At 39.2% G+C, this 16,692-nt stretch overlaps 1 protein-coding gene across 5 annotated transcripts in view; it reads right to left on the reverse strand.

The window, feature by feature from the left end:
- The window catches only part of DOT1L (DOT1 like histone lysine methyltransferase), a 98,580-nt gene that overhangs the window by 51,697 nt on the left and 30,191 nt on the right, over nt 1–16,692 (reverse strand). For all 5 annotated transcript variants that reach the window (XM_081958030.1, XM_081958029.1, XM_081958028.1 and 2 more), the window contains 5 exons: nt 15,683–15,911; nt 13,619–13,713; nt 10,301–10,363; nt 5,619–5,674; nt 3,264–3,343 (listed from right to left, as the gene is read on the reverse strand). In XM_081958030.1, coding sequence (XP_081814156.1) covers nt 3,264–3,343; nt 5,619–5,674; nt 10,301–10,363; nt 13,619–13,713; nt 15,683–15,911 — 523 coding nt within the window. The remainder of the gene's footprint in view (nt 1–3,263; nt 3,344–5,618; nt 5,675–10,300; nt 10,364–13,618; nt 13,714–15,682; nt 15,912–16,692) is intronic.

The following is a 16,692-nucleotide window of genomic DNA, read 5'->3' on the forward strand; positions in this document are numbered from 1 at the left end:
TATGTAAACCCCTCCATGAAACAGAGTGGCAACAGAGGAAGTTGCGGAGAACTAGGTACTTTTCAGGAACAAATTTACCATTTTCCTTTCATCTTCTCCCCAAATCTCCAACAACACAGAGCAAAAAAGGCATGGGGGAATAATAGGGGACCATAGGGGGATGCATATGATCTGACCATCTCAAGATTAAGAAAAATATAGGAAAAATTCATAAAATAGCTGGATCATATAAGTGATATGATCATTGGATGTGAGAACAAAAGAGACAACACTAAACCTCTGGATGAATTATAGCTCCGGATAATGGCTTGGAAATGTTCATGTACCCAAATGGCCACAATAAGCATGACTCGATGCCCAAATGAATTACCGTACATGTAGTTTTATTAGCCATGCATATTTTTCCCCCTCACAGCTGACAATCCCTCTATTCTCCAAGGCACCTGAGGGTAGAACAAGAAGCAATGGGTGGAAACTAATCAAGGAGAGAAGCAACTTAGAACTGAGGAGAAACTTCCTGACATTTAGAACAATTAATCAGTGGAACAGAAGTTGCCTCCAGAAGTTTTGAATTCTCCAACACTGGAAGTCTTTAAGAAGATGTTGGATAGCCATTTGTCTGAAACGGTATAGGGTTTCCTGCCTAGGCAGGGGGTTGGACTAGAAGACCTCCAAGGCCCCTTCCAACTCTGCTATTGTATTGTATTGTAACTGCATGTTATGACTCAGCAGAACACTGAAGGCATCTGGTGAAAGGAGTGGGCTGCAGTCTGGGGCTACAGTCAGTGAAAGCTTTAAGCCATCCAAGAATTTAGCCTAAAAAGTGCTACATGACTTTTCATTGTTTTGCTGTAACAGATGAGTAAAATGGTTAAATAGAGATAATTACTCAGCCATTCCTAATCCCTGCTAAGGGCATGTTTTAATAGCACTGCATCTGTAAGGAAACCAGCTCAGCAGCTTCACTGTGAATCTGCATTTTAAAAAGGTTTTGGTTGACAATGTGGGGGAGCTTTCAGAGAGCTTGATGGCTTAAGAAATGAATGGCCTAATGAAAGGGTTATAACAGGTGGCTATAAGATAACTCCAAAGGCCACACCCAAGAGGATTTGAATACAGGGCAGCTCCCTGGCAGGTGAAGTAAAAAAGCTTTATTTAGAATAAACACCAGAGGAGAAATTGTATAGCTCTGGGATTGTGCAATGGGTCATATTTCAAGAACAGATGCCAAATCTCTCCCTTGGTAATTAAGATAAATTCTAAGGTAAGGCAAACCTAAGTCAGGTTTCTTGCTAAGGATGAAGACTGGAGTGCTGGTTCCAAGAACAGGACTTAAAAGGTGCCCTAACAGATCAGATGAAGCTTATTTAATTCAACAACTTCCTCTAATGATGCTAAACTGAGATGCCTCCCACTCTTTGGCCAAGCACCTTGTCTTCATCTTAAAGCTGCAGATGGCCGATAAGGCTACCAGGCTCAGGTGCAAAATGCAAACATAGCCAAGAGCTCTTGCTCTTATCCCTTTTAATGTGAAGGGAGCTCTATAAAGATGGCAAATAAAGGAACCATTGTCACAATCTCAAGGCCCTGATCAAAATCTGATTCCTTTGATCACTACCCCACAACCCTCACTGTAGAGAAAATAACATATATATGCCAAGAGAAAAAAACATTTGTAATGACGCAGTCCTAGGCTGCATCAACAGAGGGATAGAATCAAGATCACGTGAAGTGTTGATGCCGCTTTATAATGCCTTGGTGAGGCCACACTTGGAATACTGCATTCAGTTCTGGTCGCCACGATGTAAAAAAGATGTGGAGACTCTAGAAAGAGTGCAGAGAAGAGCAACAAAGATGATTAGGGGACTGGAGACTAAAACATATGAGGAACGGTTGCAGGAACTGGGTATGTCTAGTTTAAGAGAAAGAAGGACTAGGGGAGACATGATAGCAGTGCTCCAATATCTCAAGGGTTGCCACAAAGAAGAGGGAGTCAAACTATTTTCCAAGGCACCTGAGGGTAGAACAAGAAGCAATGGGTGGAAACTAATCAAGGAGAGAAGCAACTTAGAACTGAGGAGAAATTTCCTGACAGTTAGAACAATTAATCAGTGGAACAGAAATTGCCTCCAGAAGTTGTGAATGCTCCAACCCTGGAAGTCTTTAAGAAGATGTTGGATAGCCATTTGTCCGAAACGGTATAGGGTTTCCTGCCTAGGCAGGGGGTTGCACTAGAAGGCCTCCAAGGTCCCTTCCAACTCTTCTATTGTATTGTATTGTAATTCAAGGCACTCTCAAAGATGTTTTTTTTTTTGCAGACATTACCTAATTAAGATACACTCCCACCAATATTGGTAGGGTAAGCCACGTATATAAACAGAGAGCAAATCCCACTTCTTTCATCATCATTGATGATGTCACCTAGTTGAGTAATGAAATGTCTACAACAGGGGTGTCCAAACTTGGGAACTTTAAGACTTGTGGACTTCAACTCCCAGAATTCCTCAGCCAGCTATGCTCCCAAGTTTGGACACCCCTGGTCTACAAGAAAACAAACAAGCTCAGAGAGTACCAAGGACCCTACGGTAATCTATGCTGAAAGCACGCTGGTACATGACTTTTGAAGTGGGCACTCACCATTCTGGGGGTTCAGTAATGTATTTGTGGTTATAGCACAAATGATGCTAAAGAGGAGATTATTAACAGAGAGATCTTCATAGAGCTTTAATGTTTCTCTTAGAGAAAGCCAAATAGCTTACATGGATTTCAAGGTCAAATGATATTATTGCTTCAAGGTAAATTTAAAAACAGGTCAAAAGCCCAAGGCCTTGTTCAATGAAACGAAGGAGGGAGAAAGATAGGGGTAGTAAAAATAGCATGTAAAGGTTATTTGCTAAAGAGGAGAACACTCAGAAGTTCAGAGCCTAAAATTATGTAACCGCATCATTCAATATATCCGGAAGATATGAAGAATATGAAATCCCTGATATTGCTAATACTGATTGCTTTATATAAAGCTTTATGAGTTAACATTCATACAAGGTAACTCGGGGAGCTTACAATCTTAGAAGAGACAAAGCCAAAAAAAGGTAAGTAAAGACATCAGCTTTAGGAAGTTTACATAAACTTTATGATTACAATCACAAGTCAACCCCATACCTGTAGCTGCATTCCAGCTTGGATTTTGTATGTATGTATGTATGAATGTATGTATGTATATTTAACTGAAGAAAGTCTTGATCAAATAATATTGGATTTATTACCTTCCTTCATGTTTGCGAATCGCTCCTTCAACTGGTGATCCACTTCAGGACCAAAAGCAAAGTTATTCACAAAGATAACACTGCAAAGTAACAATGTGTTAGCAAAACAAGGAAAAACATCTTCGCATTAAGCTTCTTAAAAAATTTCTGGGGAGGGAAATATTTACCTCTTACAAATTTTAACTAACTATAGTAAATAAAGCCAGAGAAACTTACAAAAGTTTTCTTTTGTTTGTAAAAGAACTGAAAACAGGAAGTCTTTGACTTATGACCGTAAAGAAGCCTGCCTGGCCCATCATGGTGGTGAGTCACAAAGGTTGTAAACGGATTGGTCACATGGCTCCCCTGATTTTATAACCTTTTTTTGCAATAGTCATTAAGCAAGCCCAGTGGTTGTTAAGTAAACCAATGGTTTGCTATTGGAGCGGTTTTGCTGAAAACTGGAGTGGTACTTTTCAGCAAAAAATGTTCCAAAAAGAGTCATGTGACTGCAGCATATACAAATGGCAGTGAATGAATCCATCCATTCCAAGCACCCATAAATTCAGTCACGTGATGGGGGGGAGGGGGAAACGGGACTGTCTGGGTCATAAGTAGTCCCAAGGTAGCTTTGGTCGAAAGTCAAGGACTACCTATAATCACATTAGGCTTTTGATAAAATGCCTTCACGACAACTATGCAGCATAAAAAGGGGACTGTAATAGCAATTAATTGTCAGTGTACAATTTTATTTTCTTCTAAATTTCAGGAAGGAGAAGGACTAGAATGAAAGCAGACAAACTTCAAGAAACCTATGTGATTTCTCTAGTTTTCTGGAGCTTCCTTTTCTAGAGAGTTCTACCAACTGAAATTGTCACAAACTAAATTCAAGTCAATTAAAGAATTCCATGCCCAGATTTTTGGTTTGTGTATCAGAACTGAAAATAAAGCTCCCAGAAGCTTCTACATCATATGCAAACCCAGGTTCCTTAAGTATTTTTAATTCCAGCAGTATATCTGAGAATGGAAGCCTTCTTTGCCGTTTTGCTGCTGTTATTAAGTATTTGGGATATATAAATCCTTTTTTAATCTCATTATAATTCCTTCTGAGACCTATCAACAGATCTGGATTTACATTTTTGTCCAACCCTGTACTAGAATTTAGATTATTTACTCTTCCCTGACCAACACTCAGAGAAATCTTTCCAAAAAGAAACAGACTAAAGCATCATTCCCTTATTTAATGGTGAGAATTTCTTCTTCAGAAAAGTATCCATGTTCAAATAATACTCGACAGAACTTACACTAATGGAAACTAATGTTTGAGAGATCACGGGAGTTTGGCATATTAGAATGACACAGCCTTAAGAGAACAGAACTTCTCCATCCCATCTAAGGTCTAAAACAGGGGTCTCCAACCTTGGCAACTTTAAGCCTGGAGGACTTCAACTCCAAGAATTCCCCAGCCAGCTTGAAGTCCGCCAGGCTTAAAGTTGCCAAGGTTGGAGACTTCTGATCTAAAAGGTTTTGCCTGCATAGGCAAAGGAATTTATTTTATTTGTTTGTTAAATTTAGAGACCACCTGCCACATTCTCAAAGCAACTCTGGGCGGTGTACAATTAAAAATACTTAAAAGAATGGGCTGAGATAATTTTTCAGAAAAGAGGGCCTCCTTGTAATGGTGCATTGGTTACAATGCTGTATTGCACGCTGACTCTGCACACTGCCAGGAGTTCAATCTTGAGTCAAGGTTGACTCAGCCTTCCATCCTTGCAAGATCGGTAAAATGAGGACCCAGACTGTTGGGGACAAGGATCTGATTCTATAAACCACTTAGAGAGGGCTGTAAAGCACAGTGAAACGGTATATAAGTCTGCTATTGCTATTGCTCTGAAGCTATATTGTGTCAATCATGAATCTCCATTGAACAGCAATGTATATCCTTTGGCTTTATTTAGTTTTGTACATAAACATATAAAGATAGCAAAATCAAGGGATCATTTAGGCCATCTAATACAAGCCCTACTTAAGGCAGAAGTCCAAATTAAAGCATTCCCAACAGATGAATGATTGGATATGCCTGGATATATCCATCAAAGGGATGGATGTCCACCACCTCCCTGGAGAATTGACTCCAAAACCATGAAAGCTATGCTTAAATTCTACACTGCTTTCACATACAGAATATCCTCCGGTCCCTGTGAATACTATCCCTGAAATTCCAAGAAATAGGGAACGTTAATGTTATTTGCTAACAAATCAATGGAGCAGATGGGATACTGAATAGCAATCCTCAAAATGGGAGAGGAGACTGACTTTTTATCAAACAATTTTATACTTAGGATGGCAGCCCTGGAAACCAAGTTAAAGCCGTACCTTGTGTTTGCAATTCTGTCTCGCCATTCTTCTGAAAGGAAATCACCTCTTTCCAGCTAAAAATGGATTAAAGAAAAAAGGCACTTGAAATTTGAATGTGAACTAAGCCACTTTTTAGATGTCTAATCCAAACATATCTATGACAACACAGAATACAGAAGAGGGAGAATGTTGAATGTTAAGGCATCAAAAACATGGTATGAAACAGAACACAATCCATTTGCAAAGTTCATTTGTGATTCTAATATAATCAGTTACTTGTTTCAAGAGAAGACTAAGCCTATGTAAATCCAAAGGGCATTTTTTTCCCTTTTTCCAACATTAAAAACACGCAAACAACTACACAAAGTATAATTATTAAAAGAAGATTGAAGAGTAGATGCTTAAACTTTTTCCTCCATTCTGAATTCTCACTTCCCATCCTACATTCTGTCCCAAAAGGAAAGGACAGGAATTCCAAATTGGTGGAAGACTTAAACAGCCCACCAACTGCTATCACCATTCAGCTTTCAGAATTAAAATGTACTTTGGAGAGGAAATATAATTCTATATTTGAGACACAGCACATGGTGTCAATAGCTTGTACAATTTACCACTACCTAAAACTGGTATTGAGAATCTGAGCACATACATTGGGCCCAGACATAAGGATAATAGTACTTTGTGGCTTATATGCTGTACGAACCAAACTGTTGTGAGAACAGGCACACAAGAGAAAAGATTTGGCCCATCAACATTTAAATCATGGTCAACAATACATGCCAAAACAGAGATAACCAACCTAGGCCACTTGCTGCTACTAATTTCAAAAGCAGGAAGAGTTTGATTGTTTTCTGATTACGGATAATCCTCGATTTATGACCAGAATTAAGGCCAGAATTACAGTTGCATGTTATGGCTTTTATTAAGTGCTTACCACACAGCTGCACCTGATTTTATGATCCTTTTTACAGCAGTCGTTAAGTGAACATCTTGGTGGTGAAATGAACACGTGGACATTTTTTGTCAGAAACCAGAAGTAAAGTTTGGAATTTGGCAAAACAAAAAAAACAAAAAAAGCCAAAAATAATGGTCATCTGACGATAGGATGCAGCAAATTGGCTAGAAATGCAAGCCAGTTGCCAAGTGCCTTAAATGTGATCATGTAACCATGTGTGCCGAAAATGGGTCATAAGTAACATACAGAAGTCCCTTGTAACTTCAAACAGCTGCTAAGTGACTGGTCATTAAGTGAGAATTACTTGCAACAAACTTCATTAAAAGAGTCTACCAGACCCCTGACTTTTTTTTACAGCCATTGACTAACAAAGATGATCAGGGGACTGGAGACTAAAACATATGAAGAACGGTTGCAGGAACTGGGTATGTCTAGCTTAAGAGAAAGAAGGACTAGGGGAGACATGATAGCATTGTTCCAATATCTCAGAGGTTGCCACAAAGAAGAGGGAGTCAAACTATTCTCCAAAGCACCTGAGGGTAGAACAAGAAGCAATGGGTGGAAACTAATCAAGGAGAGAAGCAACTTAGAACTGAGGAGAAATTTCCTGACAGTGAGAACAATTAATCAGTGGAACAGAAGTTGCCTCCAGAAGTTGTGAATGCCCCAACACTGGAAGTCTTTAAGAAGATGTTGGATAGCTATTTGTCTGAAACGGTATAGGGTTTCCTGCCTAGGCAGGGGGTTGGACTAGAAGACCTCCAAGGTCCCTTCCAACTCTACTATTGTATTGTAAAACATGTGTTTCCTTCGGCAATGCTGTTTGGTTAAACATTCCCTGTCTCGGCCAACATTTTCCAATTCAGCAGGACTATTCTAAACGTAGCAAAAAAATTTGATTCAGGTTTCTATGCGTATGCCAATGCCAGGGCTATCTACCAAAGACTAGGGGAATTACATTTATGGCAACTAAAGACTAGAATCCAGCCAAAGAGGCAGCCGGGATCCCAAGTAGGAGCACTAAAATGACATGAGACTAGAGGGCCAATCACATTAAGAAACCAGCCCCTTTCCAAAAAGACTGCTTTTCTGGAGTTTAGAGCTCCAAAAAAAAAAAAAAAAAATCCGAGAAATCTACCCACAACAAATTCATCACACCGTCACAGTAGGAAGAAACAGGACCTGGCTGCCTGCCTGTGTATATAATACCACACACACAAACGGTTTCATTCCAACAGCCACTGTTTAATACATTTGGTTCCCAAAGAATTGTTCTGCCTGGAAAAGCACATGCAGCTATTTTTTTAAAATAATAATAAAAAAAGGAACACTGCTAAACATGGCTCTGTTTCAAAACCACAGGAGGGACTGGAGGGTTTTTCAAATATCTGAGCAGGCTGAAGTTCCCGCCAAAAAATAGGCGGTAAATATATTCATCCAGAAACAAATAAATATTCTGCTGGCTTTTTTTTTTGTGGCAAAAGAGTAGCTCTGTTAAAACAGTCCTAGCACAGGGTAGATGAGCGGGAAGAAGGCTATGATGTTAGTATTAACAGGGGTGAAATAAGTGAGAAACAAAAAGAAAGGGGATGGAGATGGGGATTTTAATTTTTTTTTTATTTTAAAAAGTTTGTTCGCTGCCTAGTGTCACTTGGGGAGGTAGGTGGGGAAGGGAGGAAGGAAGCTGTCAGGCCTGCAGTCATATTCCTTTCTGGATCTTTGGCCTGCTTGGACTCTGATTTAATTTTGGATGTTATTTGGAACGCTGACTGAGGAACAGAAGGAAGGAAGGAGGGAAAGAAGGAAGGAAGAAAGGGGATGGGGAAATAAAATCCCCAGGGAACAGGATTTTCATTGTTTGAATTACTTCTGGTTCAAAACATTCTATTATATTGAGATGGATGAATTGACAAACACACAAAGACAAACAAGCATTTGCTTTTGGGAAATTGTGTAGGCTGCTCTACATTGTAAGCTAAGTGGGAAGATACATAAGATGAATAAATTACACAAATGAATATGTATTCTTCAGAGCCTGTCTCATTTACCTTCTATCAGCGAAGGATGTTGGTTTCTGCTTTTCTAGCCCACCAATTTAATCTGAATTCTAATTTTGGGCAATTCTCTTCTTAACCCAGATAAAAGGATTTAATAATTCACTTGACTTATCTTTCTATGTTTATGTGATTTCTAAGAGACTTGATGGCACATAATCTCACTTGACTTTTTTCCTGATAGCCTCATTTACTTTTTTCACTAGTTTTCACTCAACAAGAAACCAAGAAAATAGGAGTAGACATAATGGCCTGTTCATATTCAACATAGCTAAGCAAAAAAAAATCCCCCCCAGCCTTGGAGACAGCTGCCTTGAGTATTAATGTGTCATTTTTTTGAATTAGTGTGATGTATAAGCAATGGCTTGCTGAATACTTTAAAATTCCTGGCTAACGATTGTACAGAGAGACATTAAACCAGATCATCTCCCTAATCCAAGCATTTTAAGGAAAAATTATAAACTACCAATGGATCATACATTTTCTTACAAGTTGTGCCATCTTATTAAGTCCATCTCTATTTCTAGGCTCTTTATTAATAACTTGGAACATAACTTATTAGGAAAGTTGAGAGGAAAAAGTGACACAGGGAAAGCATTCAGGGGAGGGAGGAATGAAATCCTTCAGACAAAAATTCTAGAAACAGCCATTCAAATCTAAGTGGTTTCACATCAATATACCCCTAGGTACCTGTGTAGTTTGCCAAGTGTGGTGATAACTTCCCTGTTATCAGCTTACATAAATTACAATGAGTTTTGAGTCTTAACTCAAAGCACAGGAAGAAATTCCCAGATAGTATATCAATGCTAAACTCTAAATCACCTGTCTAAAACAGTAATACAATACAATAGTAGAGTTGGAAGGGACCTTGGAGGTCTTCTAGTCCAACCCCCTGCCTAGGCAGGAAACCCTATACCGTTTCAGACAAATAGCTATCCAACATCTTCTTAAAGACTTCCAGTGTTGGGGCATTCACAACTTCTGGAGGCAAGCTGTTCCACTGATTAATTGTTCTCACTGTCAGGAAATTCCTCCTCAGTTCTAAATTGCTTCTCTCCTTGATTAGTTTCCACTAATCCAAGGGTGTTTCTCAACCTTGGTAATTTCAAGATGTGTAGACTTCCAGAATTCTAGAATCTGGGAGTTGAAGTCCACACATCTTAAAGTTGTAAAAATTGAGAAACACTGGTCTAAAAGTGTAAAGAAAGTACCTCTCTTTTATTACATATTCAAAGGCAAAATTTACAAATGTCAGAACGATACTATATCCTCTAAGCTCTTGGCTCAATAGCCATATTCGTACATCATTTCCTGGTCTGTGGTGAAGACATTTTTTTCAGGTTAAAAACTGCATTTGGGCTTTTATGGACAAGACATAAGCCTCTAATCGAAACTTAGATCAGTCCAGACAAAAAATAAATGTAACTTTACTTTAATTAAAGAGCGCACAAGTTGTCTTGAACTTGCAAATGATTCATTCATATTCTGGTTTATTAAAGTTTTCTTCATTACCAAAAGGAACAGAGTTCTTTTGACTTTTCAGACCAACTTTAATTTCAGTCTCTAAGTGGTCTCAAAGATAATTCTCAGAAACTCCTACACTAAAATAAAAAGCAATTATTCACATTAGGGTTATCAGAAAGAAGGCTTGCTTGGTTTTAAAAGGAACTTCGTGGTTTAGTTTCACTCACTGTGTAATCTGCATGTTTTTTCCCATACCATTTCATCCACTTTCTGAATTCTTTGTCCATCGTCTAAAAAAAGTAGAAGAAAGAAAAATAGATTATTATTATAAAATAAGAAGGAAATCCAGAGATTGTGTTTCTACAAATAGAAGAAAATGGCTACTATGAGAGTGTCTAATAAGAGACTTCTACCATACACAAATTTGCACTGCCATTAGCATAACATTTTAGGATGTGGAAGGTAGCTGAATTTAATCTTAACTTTACAGAAGCATGGTGAAATTAGCAGCAAGACACATGGAACAGCTTTTGGGTTTACCACTCAAGAAATTCAACACTTGTAGTCCCTTTCACAGAATAGCAACCTACGGTACTTGGCACAAGGAAACTGGTGGTAGTCCTTGACTTACAACTATTTGTTTAGCAACTATCTGAAGTTATGTTGCTACTGAAAAAAAACAACTTATGACCAGTCCTCATGCTTGCAACCATTGCTGCATCCCCCAGTCCTGTGATTAAAATTCAGTCGCTTTGCAACCAGCATATATTTACAATGGCTTCAGCCTCCTAGAGTCACGTGATCACCATCTGCAACCTTCCCAGTCAGTGCCTGACAAGCAAAGTTAATGGGGGAAGCCAGATTCACTTAACAACCGTGTAATACACTTAAGAACTGCAGTGATTTACTTACCACCCATAGCAAATAAACAAAGTTGTAAAATCAGATCTAACTCCCTGAAAAACTGCTTTGTCCCAATTCTTTGTCCCAATTCTGGTCCCAACTGTGGTCGTAAGTTGAGAACTACCTGTATAGATTTCAACCCAGATTCCTCCATTTGACAGAATTTCAGAAAAAACATCCCTGTGAGAGCTATTTGCCAAAGAGCATAGATGGCCATGGGTTAGACTCTAACCGTTAGAGAAACGTGTCCTTGTCTTATATGGGAACTAAAACCTATGGCAGAAGACAAGCTTTCAAGAACTTAAAATACCTGGCATCTAGGAGTTAAAAGGAAGAAAAAAAGAATAATGGATATCCATGCAACTTTATCCAAAAGTCCCTGACCACCCAACCTAATACAGCACAACCAACACAAAACCTAAAAAGAATTACACTGGCATACATCAAGAATATCTCAGAAACCACTAACAGACTCTTTTAAAACCACATCGAATCAGCATAGCACACAAACCAACTAAAGCCCTTCAAAACATCCTAAGCAGACCCAAAGATCCAACAACCCCAGAGGAAAAAACAGGAGTCATCTACAACATACAATGCAAGGACTACAACAACCACTATGTAGGAAAAACAGGCAGAAAACTGACAAACGCATCCACAAACACCAACCAGTCTGAAGGCGTGATGAATTTTTTTAAATTTCACAACTTATAGACAGATTTAATCACAGTTTCAATTGGGAAAATGTGACCATCCCAGACCAAGCCAAGTCCAAAGAAAAAGCCAGAGAATTTCTAGAAGCCTGACACTCTGACAAATCAGCCATCAATAGACAGGTGGACATTAACAACATCTATAGATTATGCAAAAGGGACTATCACTCAGCCCAAAAAGGAACAAAAAGACCCAAGCACCTCCCCATCAGCAATCAGAATCCAGATTAGCATAGATTAACTCCTCCATACCAACAATCAAGTAAACAATACCCCAATCAAGAAATCTGTCAAAGAAGCCAACAGCAAGCAAGCAAGCAATCTGTAGTCTAGGACCCAACAGGTCAATCCACTAAAATATAAACTGACAGAAAACTGGACTCCTTACTAGCACTGATGATGTTACCTAGTTTGGGTAATGAAAGGTCTGTAAGAAAACAAGCAAGCTCAGAGACCTCCTCAGAAAAAAAGAGTATTATTATGGGAAAAGGGCAAATAAAGCTATGCACTGATTTCTATACTGTTCAAAGGCAGCCCCATATATAGCCCTTGATGCTACAGAGCCAAATTTGGTAGCGATTACAGCCTTCCCTGTAATAAAGATTATCCCTGAATTGTATATTCTACCCACCCACCTCTTAGGAAATTGTTCTGAGAAGCAATATCCCTTCTTCCAGTCACGATTCTGCTGAAGCCCAGCCTGCCAATGTCTTCTGGTGCCCACATGCCACCTCCTTTTAACTATGTGTTATATCCAAACCTTCTATTTGGTACTGTATTTGGCTTAGAAAAGAATCCTTTTAAGATAGTCCGCTATGAAATCTAAAACAACTCATACGGCTTAATTCAGACAATAAGCACTATGGGGAGGGGGGGGGGACATCAGCCAACAATGAGGTAAATTGGGCAGCTCCTTCACAAGTAAGATTTCACCTTCTGCAAGGGCAGTTCTATGTTGGAATTGTTGCTAACAGGCCACTATAAGATGCAGTTCGCTAATAATACAATAATACAATAGTAGAGTTGGAAGGGACCTTGGAGGTCTTCTAGTCCAACCCCCTGCCTAGGCAGGAAACCCTATACCGTTCCAGACAAATGGCTATCCAACATCTTCTTAAAGACTTCCAGTGTTGGGGCATTCACAACTTCTGGAGGCAAGCTGTTCCACTGATTAATTGTTCTAACTGTCAGGAAGTTTCTCCTCAGTTCTAAGTTGCTTCTCTCCTTGATTAGTTTCCACCCATTGCTTCTTGTTCTGTCCTCAGGTGCCTTGGAGAATAGTTTGACTCCTTCTTCTTTGTGGCAACCCCTGAGATATTGGAACACTGCTATCATGTCTCCCCTAGTCCTTCCTTCTCTTAAGCTAGACATACCTAGTTCCTGCAACTGTTCTTCATATGTTTTAGTCTCCAGTCCCCTAATCATCTTTGTTGCTCTTCTCTGCACTCTTTCTAGAGTCTCCACATCTTTTCTACATCGTGGCGACCAGAACTGAATGCTGAACTGAATGAGTATTAACAGAAGTATTAACAGAGTATTAACTGAACTGAATGAGTATTAACACATCACGTAATAAATAATAAAGTATTGGGCCTTTACCTGAGCTGCCATTTTGAAAAGTTCTTAGCCCTGACATGCATGAGACACAGTTTTAGAAGCCAGAAAGATAAAAACTGAGCATCTAAGCCAGCAGTGTTTTTCAACCTCAGTGGACTTCAACACCCAGAATTCCCCAACCAGCATGCTGACTCAGATATTCTGGGAATTGAAATCCGCACACCTTACTTACAGTTGCTGAGGCTAAGAAACACTAACCTAAGCACTGGATGTTGAAGATGGTGTTTTTAAAAATGGATGGCATATATAATCACTCTGGCCAGATTTCTAACATACAGTATATTACAATTTTAACCCAAGACACTATGTTACCTCAGCGTATTTGGCCGGAATATCAGCTTTCTCCACACCATAGTGATGCTTGCAGTTTGTTGCTGCAGCCACCTGGAGCACAACTTGACCCACACCTAAAAGAAGACAACAGAGTATTACAGTTAGGAGGACTGCCACAATGTCACATGAGAAGCTAAATTTGGAGTAAAGTTTACATAAGAACTTCAAGTATATGAGTGAACTTCTAAACAGGCAATTTTGTACATCAAAAAGTGGAGTGCCTTACACATTTCAGGCTGTGTATATATATATATATATATGTATATATATATATATATGTCAGACAGACGTCTGGCTGTCAGATTTCAGTCGACTGAAGTTTCCAGAGCTGTTTTCAAAAAAACACTGCAGTAGTTCAGATACTTAAAGCCAAGTCTGTTTTCAGAAATGCATGGGCAGATTTATGTGCACTTAATGCCACCGATATTTCAGAGTTATAGTTCAGCAGATGTTGCCTTTTCCCCCCAAGCCATGGTTTATTTAGCTTATCAGCTCAGGAAAATGTTCCAAATACAACTTTGCTTTCCTTTTTTAAAAAAAACCACACCAAAAAAAAACACCTCCTAAACAATCACCAATTGAGGGGGGAGGGGAGAGAGAAAGAGAAGAAAGCACTTGTAGCTCTTTTTGCATTGACCAAATAGCAGGAAACTGAGTGACTTTGAACCAGTTACACTCTCTCTCTCTCCCCCTTCCTTCCCTCCCCCTCTCTGCCAAACTCACAGAGTTGTTGTTGTTGTGTGGAAAACAGGAGGAGGAAGATGTATTGGATATGTTTACCTCCTTGAGTTATATGTAAAAATATTAAAGGCAGGGTACAAATAAATAAACTATAATGATAATAATAACAATAATAATAAACAGCAAGGCATGACATCGTTGGTAATTCTACTGCCTGCCCAGAAGCAGTAGGGAAATACATTAGTCAAAAATATATTAAGATTTCATGTTATCATGACATAATAGCTGGAAAACTAAGAATCTGTACAGCAGAATCAACAGGGAGCTCAAAGACTAAAGACTCTGGAAACTTTAATTCTCCTCTGTTCCTTAACTAATTACTTAGCTGCAAGAGAAGGAATAATTCAGTCAAAAACCTACTCTAGATGAACTCAACAACTTCAGATTGTATAGTAGATTTTTTCCCCCATATTGGTTGCAACATTCCTCTCTGTTTCACTGCGGGTTTGCCATATGGCACAGGGAACTGCTCTTCAACAAAGGAAGGTTCAGCCCCACCCTAGATACCCACAACAGCCACCCACTGACTGTTTTCCCTGGGTGAATTGACAGTGACAGGGTGATAGAAACGTTATTAGCTGCATTAACTAAAGTTCCTGCTTCTCCAACTACTAGATTCTATTTCAGTGAATTTTAGGGCTCTAGGTTTAGTCAAAACCGGCAACACTATTTTAAAATTTGCAATTGCAAGAAATATTAAACTTAGGTCTTTTCAAAGCAAACAAATCATCCAAGCACTTCCTGGAAGCAGAGGAGCCCACAAGAGGAACATGGTATTAGAGCCGCCTGGCGATTTAAAGAGAAGTACTAGCTGTTAAGGCAAAAATAAATTCACAGGGCTAAAACTACACATGCTGGAGACCTAATATCACAACCACTGGCTGGCCAGAGCTTGATGTCACATGTTATTATTTTTATTTCCACCCCCCACCCCCACACTCTCTAGTTACTGCCCTCATTTTGTGGTTCTCAGCGGCCTAGTTGGACACTGATGATGTCAACTGCCACAATTATGATCTATTTCCACCATGTCAAAATTGGAAAAAACCATTATGGTTTCCAATTCCAGTCACCAAGCTTTGCGTTACAGTAAATTATATTTCCAACTTGGTACGGCCTATTAGAAAGCCAGGGCTGCAGCTCACCGAGACATGAAAAAAGTCAATGCCAAAGAACAGCATTTGCCAGTAAAACAAAACAGGAATTTCCAGCTACAGATTGGTTACTCACAAAACATGTAACAATTCTGCTTGAACTATTTTGAGTCGTGCCAGGAGAGAGAACTGGATAGTGAACACTCACCACTGCCTAAGTCTACAAAGAGGTCATCTTCAGTCATTTTTATTTCATCTATCATCTGGGCCACCAAGTCAAAAGAAGTCTCTCCATACACTTCTGGGGAAAAGGGTTCATAGTTGTTGAGCTTTTCTGGGTCTGTCACTGAGTGGTTATATACTTGCTGTAAGATATGGCGCAGAAGCCCATTGGAAGGGCGGGTATTCAGTTTCATGGGCTGGGTGGTTCCTTTCCACTGAAGAATGAAACAAGAAACTCATTTATCACGATCGCAATTTATTTCTTATAGAAAAAAAACACCTTTTAAAGCACAAAACTCCCCTCAATGCTTGTTCATAACATCAACAGCATCAACAACATTACTCGAGTAAGAAGAAATAGGCTGGAAAAGTTAAAGTGACTAAGTAAATCCTTCACTCTGCGACAAACAGCTGCCGTTACTACCGTGTTTCCCCGAAAATAAGACAGGGTCTAATTTTCTTATATATATCTATATATCTATACCTATATCTATGTATCTATCTATATATCTATAATTATTGCTGGTCTTGTTGTATTCGGGTCTTTTCCATTGTGTAACACCAGCATACCTACACCCGTGAAAATCTACGAAAACATATAGATAGATAGATAGATAGATAGATAGATAGATAGATAGATAGATAGATAGATATGTTTTCATAGATTTTCACGGGTGTAGGTATGCTGGTCTTGTTGTATTCGGGTCTTTTCCCGTGTAAGATTGATTGTCTTGGCAACATTTCGGCGAGGTCTCACTCGCCATTTTCAGGCTGGTGTTTTTGGCTAAAACACCAGCCTGAGGATGGCGAGTGAGGATGGCGAGTGAGGATGGCAAGTGAGGATGGCAAGTGAGGATGGCGAGTAAGATCTTGCCGAAACATTGCCAAGACAATCTCAATCTTACACGGGAAAAGACCCGAATACAACAAGACCAGCATACATATATGCTTTGTGCAGCACCACAAAGAAAGCGCCATACAATCACATTATATACA

The sequence above is a fragment of the Natrix helvetica genome, assembly GCF_964273705.1.
Source record: "Natrix helvetica genome assembly, chromosome: 1".
In the NCBI taxonomy this organism is placed as follows: Eukaryota; Metazoa; Chordata; class Lepidosauria; order Squamata; family Natricidae; genus Natrix; species Natrix helvetica.